At 36.9% G+C, this 6,000-nt stretch overlaps 1 protein-coding gene across 1 annotated transcript in view; it reads left to right on the top strand.

Annotated features, from left to right (window-relative positions):
* Positions 1–6,000, top strand: part of SYNE1 (spectrin repeat containing nuclear envelope protein 1) — a 552,931-nt gene that overhangs the window by 521,219 nt on the left and 25,712 nt on the right. The window contains exons 133-137 of the mRNA XM_027857999.1: positions 1,402–1,584; positions 2,008–2,145; positions 3,599–3,790; positions 4,342–4,675; positions 5,249–5,317. Coding sequence (XP_027713800.1) covers positions 1,402–1,584; positions 2,008–2,145; positions 3,599–3,790; positions 4,342–4,675; positions 5,249–5,317 — 916 coding nt within the window. The remainder of the gene's footprint in view (positions 1–1,401; positions 1,585–2,007; positions 2,146–3,598; positions 3,791–4,341; positions 4,676–5,248; positions 5,318–6,000) is intronic.

The raw sequence follows: 6,000 nt of genomic DNA on the forward strand, positions 1-6,000 counted from the left end.
AAGTCACAAGAATGATCTTTACATATCATCAGATAGATTTATCTGAAAATATTATTTTTAAAAATTTCATCACAATTTAAAATTAATTTGTATATCTATGGACATATTTAAGGAAATTTATAAATAACTGTGGCTTCCCCAACTGCCTATTTAACATTTATTTTATGAGCACAAGTATTCCAGAACTAAGGTAATTTCTGAATTATATACTGATAGATTTGTTGAACAAATGAGTGTTTGTTTTTAGTTCTCTCTTTTGTCTGATTTTCTACTAAAAAAGATGCCAGGCATTTTAAAATCATATACTAGAGATTTAAATTCACTCAATTATTGGAGTCAAGGGTAATTCACTTTTCATTCTATTTTTCTTGTATGTTTGCTTCATGGTATGAACAAACTTAATGCCCCAAATGAATTTCCATTTCTATTTTATTTTTAATCTTTAGAAGGAAACAGCCAACCAATATTTTGTTATACTTACTAAAGAAAATTGAATTGCCATACTGTTCAAAGAAAAATCCTATATTACCTTTTTATTTATTGAAGCATTCTATCTTTTCCCTAATACGACCCAATTTCCAACTCGTTCCCCTTCAAGTCCTAATAAGACATTAAATTCTTGAAATTGGATAGGGCTATCACTTTCTGATAGCTTTCCCAAATTAACCCTATGGAGGTAACATATATTTGAAAAGACAGTCAATAAGAGATGAAAGGTAGTGCATTCATACCTTGTTCAATTCTCAAAGGATCTATGATTTCATCAATGTGGGTACTGTCCCTATTGGTATTCAAAATCTTCCTGATCCCATTTGAGATCTTCTTAGAATGGTTTGCCATTTCCTTCTCCAGCTCATTTTATGAATGAGGAAACTGAGGCAAACGTGTCCAGGGTCACACAGCTAGGAGGTATCTGAGGCCAGATTTGAACTCAGGAAGCTGAATCTTCCTGACTCCATTCCTGGCACTTTATCCACTCCATCAACTAGCTACTGTGGCAGCAGCAGGGGGTGGGGACTTCCATCTGGTATCCAACTTTCTGGTGATAAGCCTCCCCAGACTTAACTCAGTTAATCCCTTAGGCAATAGATACAGATTCCATTCCTGCACCCATACTCAGTCTTTCTAGCATCTTCCATATCTTTCCTTTTATGAGAATAACCTTTGAGAAGCCATAGTCATCTTTAGCAGAGAAGCATTTTTAACTAGTTATTGGATATCTTAACACTTTATCTGTAAGTGAAACACATTGTCATTAAAACTTGACCTTTGTTCTTAGATAAATAGTAAAATTTAACCTGCCCCCATACTTGTGACAATAAGAAAACCAACAGACTTTTATGGAGAACTTTTCACATGATGGCATTTTGATACTATTCTTGTCTTGTTTTGGGGTGTCAGGCTTTCCAGAGACAAGTCCATGAAAGTCTTACTCAACTGGAACTCATCAACAAACAATATAGACGCTTGGCCCGTGAGAATCGTACTGACTCTGCTTGTAGCTTGAAACAGATGGTCCATGAAGGCAACCAAAGATGGGACAATTTACAAAAGCGTGTCACCTCCATCTTGCGCAGACTCAAGGTCTTTCTCATGCTTTATTCTTAACTTAGAAATGCTGTGGGCAAGCACAGAACCATCAGAAAGGAGTTTGTTATTTATCTCTAATTTTACCATATTGGGATGGGTTAAAGGACAAGAAGGAAAAAGGTAGGGACATTTTTATTTATTGGTCTAGAGTAAGGAGTCTTACCTTGGGTCTTTGAAATTTTTTTTAAGATTTTGATCACTATATTTCAACAAAATTAGTTTCCTTTGTAATCTTACATATTTATGAATTTTAAAACATTATTCTGAGATGGGGTACATAGGTTTCACCAGACTGCCAAAACATTCCATGATACCAAAAAAAAAAAGCCAACCCAGTTAAGAACCCCTGATGTATAGGCTTTCATTAAGAAGATAGACATTGACCACACATCAACATTATTTTCCTTTTCCTCTCAGCATTTTATTGGCCAACGTGAAGAGTTTGAGACAGCTCGTGATAGCATTCTGGTCTGGCTAACAGAGATGGATTTGCAGCTCACAAATATTGAACATTTTTCAGAATGTGATGTTCAAGCCAAAATAAAACAACTCAGGGTAAGAAATTGTGTGTGGCTCAGATCTTCCATGGGAGAGAGATAAAAAGAAGATTCATGGAAGTTTAGTTCTGGTATATCTTTATATCTTTTGTAGGTCAGGATGAAGAAGACAAGAAATAGACCCGTAACTGTTTACTTGGTATCAGGACTGACAGCAATCTGCTAGTTAATATTTGTTAAATGGAATCTACTGAATCACTGTGCAACTTGTGCAATGATTCTTTTAACCTCTCTGCAATGTTTCATTGGGTTTTCAGGTCACATTTTTTTTTTTTGTCTAAACTGCTAGTTAATTTTTTGTCCTGATCATTTCAAATATTTGTAATATAAAATAACCCTCCCATTCAAAGATAAACCTTGTAATTCTTCATTACCACTTATGACAGAATGAGAGGAAATTAGCCAAATTTGGAAGAGGAAGGTCTCAATAAGGGAAGAGAAGAATTTTTGATAGGAAGAGTTAATATGCACTTAAAAGATTTACCAAGAGGGGCTATGGAGACTTCTTTTCCAGGGATTTTTAAGTACCTCAGTACTTAATGGTCTAGGATAGCCTAAGGGAAATCTACATGATAACAAGATGATGGATTATATATTCTCAATGATACCGTTCTCCTGTAATCATAGATAATTATAGCACGCGCTAACATTTTGTATTAGCATAAAACTTCTGAAAAGGTTTTGTTTGTTTGTTCATTTGCTTTCCCGGCATTGGTTATCATCCAACTGATTTATTCCCTACTTGTTGCTAGCATTTTGTAGGAAAGTTTTATTTTTTTAACCATGTTTATTACTTCTTTAAAATACTCTAATTCAGTTACATTGCTCTGAATATCTGCTTTACATCATAAGAGTTGATGGAAATTATCCTCAGTTGGTTTCCAAGGTTATTTTTCTCTGATTCTATAAGAAAGCAGATAGTGTTGATACACAGCATAGTACAGGGGGAAGGGCACTCATTCTGGCCAAGATCAAAAGACTTGATGCTGGCCCACCTGATACATTTCTATCATTTGCTACCCATATGACTTGGGCAAGTGATATAACATCTCTGGGCCTCAGTTTCCTCACTATACAATCAAGGGCTTTTAATAGATGACTGATAAGTTCCTTTCTATCTCTGAATCTATGCCCTCATTATACAAAAGTGTATTAAGTAGCTATAATTAAGGGGATTTTGTTATTTGTTTTTTTTTTTTTTCTCATTCACTCAAGGGACAGTTCTATTTAATGAAAGCTAGTGGTTTCAACTCGTGGCACCTAAATCTGGCTTTATGTTTTCATTGTCTATTCTAGGAAGTCTCTGACAGTCTCCAATTATGTCTGTGCAGAGTAAATAAAATAGACTCGTGGCCAAATTCCCTATAATGAACTAAAATATGTAAACAGTTCATAATGATTTCACATGAATTTGTGCAGTGACATTTGCATGTGGTTTTTATGCTGTTTAGGCATTCCAGCAGGAAATTTCACTGAACCACCATAAAATTGAGCAAATAATTGCCCAAGGAGAACAGTTGATGGAAAAGAGTGAACCACTGGATGCAGCTGTCATTGAAGAAGAACTGGATGAACTCCGACGTTACTGTCAGGAGGTCTTTGGTCGTGTGGAACGATACCATAAGAAATTGATTCGCCTTCCTGTACGTACATTCAAAGCTCTTATTAATAACACTGAATTTTGGTAAGTGGATTCAACTCTTGTCAGAGAGAGAGGGATTTGGAAACTTACCAAAGTGTCAAAATAGAGTGATAATGGGCTAGAAAAAAAAAAGTAGCTCAATGGAAGAGTCATGATAACAAAACTTAGGTGTATCTTTTTCTCTCTGAAAACTGGTATTTTCATGTTTGAAGGTCTGGAAGCTACTGAAACTATATGTATGTGGTGGGGGATGGGTGGGCTATATGCGTGTGCCTATAAATGTTAGAGGTGAGCTTGGATTTTGCTAGTATGTCTATTCATTTGTTACATCCCTGTGTTCTACGTGAATTCAGATATCAGGCTAAAGATTGCCACTGTTCATTCTCATTGTATGTAGCTTATACTTTTCAGATTGAGCTAAAAACATGGCATGGGGGTGGGGGATGGGGCGGGGAATGGGCAGGTGAAGATTGGAAGCTAAGCAGAAGAGAAATAGGAAAGAGGGATAGTCTAAAAACAAAATTAACATGGCTGGTGTCGCTTTACTTTTAGCTGACAGATGACGAGCATGACTTGTCTGACAGAGAGCTGGACCTGGATGAATCGGCAGATCTCTCTGACATCCACTGGCATGATAAGTCTGCAGACAGCGTGCTTTCCCCACATCCATTCTCCAACCTCTCACTTTCACTCCCCCAGCCTCTCCGAAGTGAGAGGTCAGGACGAGATACTCCCGCAAGTGTGGACTCCATCCCTCTAGAGTGGGATCATGACTATGACCTCAGTCGTGACCTAGAATCAGCAGTTTCAAGAACCCTAACATCCGAGGATGAAGAGGGTCAAGAAGACAAAGATTTCTACCTCCGGGGAGCTATTGGTTTAGCAGGTAAGAGCACTTATTTTAAAGAAAGTGGAAAGAAATCTAAATCCCAGCAAAGATGTATAAATGATCCTGGATTTAGAGGTCTACCTAGCACCATTTTCTTTCCTCTAAAATCAGTGGGATTTGTACATGAGGGCACAATTAATCCTGTATTTGACTAGCAGTTACTAAAGGGGAATGTTAACCTTTATAAATGTAACATATAATGTTACCTGTATAACCTGTATAAGTGTAACATATAATGTTATATTATATGTTAACCTTTATAAATGTTAGATTCATTCCTAGGGGAGATTCCTATGACTCCCTTCTTTTCCTTTGATAGCTAATAATTAATGTCCCAGATGTCTGACTGTTCTGAAAAGAAATACTGTTGCTCTGATTTACAGCTCTTCACTACAGGGGGCATTCTGGAAGTGAAATTCTTTCTTTGTATTCCAAAGGATTCATACTGTAAATTAGAACTCATAACTTGCTTTTGTTTTTTCCCTCCCTCCCAGGAAAACTATTTCCTCCATAAGGAGAATGAACTTTCCAGTGCTTAGAAATCAACTTAGACTGTGCTTTTTTTTGCAGATGTAGTGATCCCAGAAAGCCCTGAGGCCTATGTAAAACTCACAGAAAATGCAATCAGAAATACCTCTGGTAGGCATGAAAACAGCCTAAGCATAGCGAGAACCAAGTTCCTCACCCATACCTGTAACAATCTCCTTCTCTTAGCACATCTGCCCAACCTTGCTCAGCTTATGGCACAAGCATGTTCATGCAGAGCTTTTCTCTCTTATCTCTCTGCTGGAAGAACGTGTCTAGTTATTCATTATCAAGAGAATAGATTTTCAAGATGAGACATGGCACCTTCTCAACATGTTGGAAACTAACGACTATTATTAAGGACAAACAAAAATGGTCTTTAGCCCTTTGCAGCTATAATAGCAACAGGTTACAGAGTGTAGTGGGATGAGCAATGGATTAGGGGGGTCATGAGTTCCTAGATGTGGTTAACTACTGATATAAACTTGTGTAAGACAGCCTTTCAGCATCTCAGTTTTGTCATCTGCAAAATCAGAAATGCTAACCTTATTGGTCCCTAAGATCCTATTTTTGATGCTTTAAAAGTTTAATTCATTAATTCTATTAAGTGAAAGAATTCTAGTTCACTGATCCATTTTACAACATCTGGAGCCCTGGGTTTTCTTTAAAGAGAAACAGATTTCTTAATGAAATTTTCATGGTGAAGAGAGAGAGAGAGAGAGAGAGAGAGAGAGAGAGAGAGAGAGAGAGAGAGAAAGGGAGAGAGAGAGAGAGAGAGAGAGAGAGAAAGAGAGAGA

This window comes from Vombatus ursinus, unplaced genomic scaffold, assembly GCF_900497805.2.
Source record: "Vombatus ursinus unplaced genomic scaffold, bare-nosed wombat genome assembly UNPS02012602.1, whole genome shotgun sequence".
NCBI lineage: Eukaryota > Metazoa > Chordata > Mammalia > Diprotodontia > Vombatidae > Vombatus > Vombatus ursinus.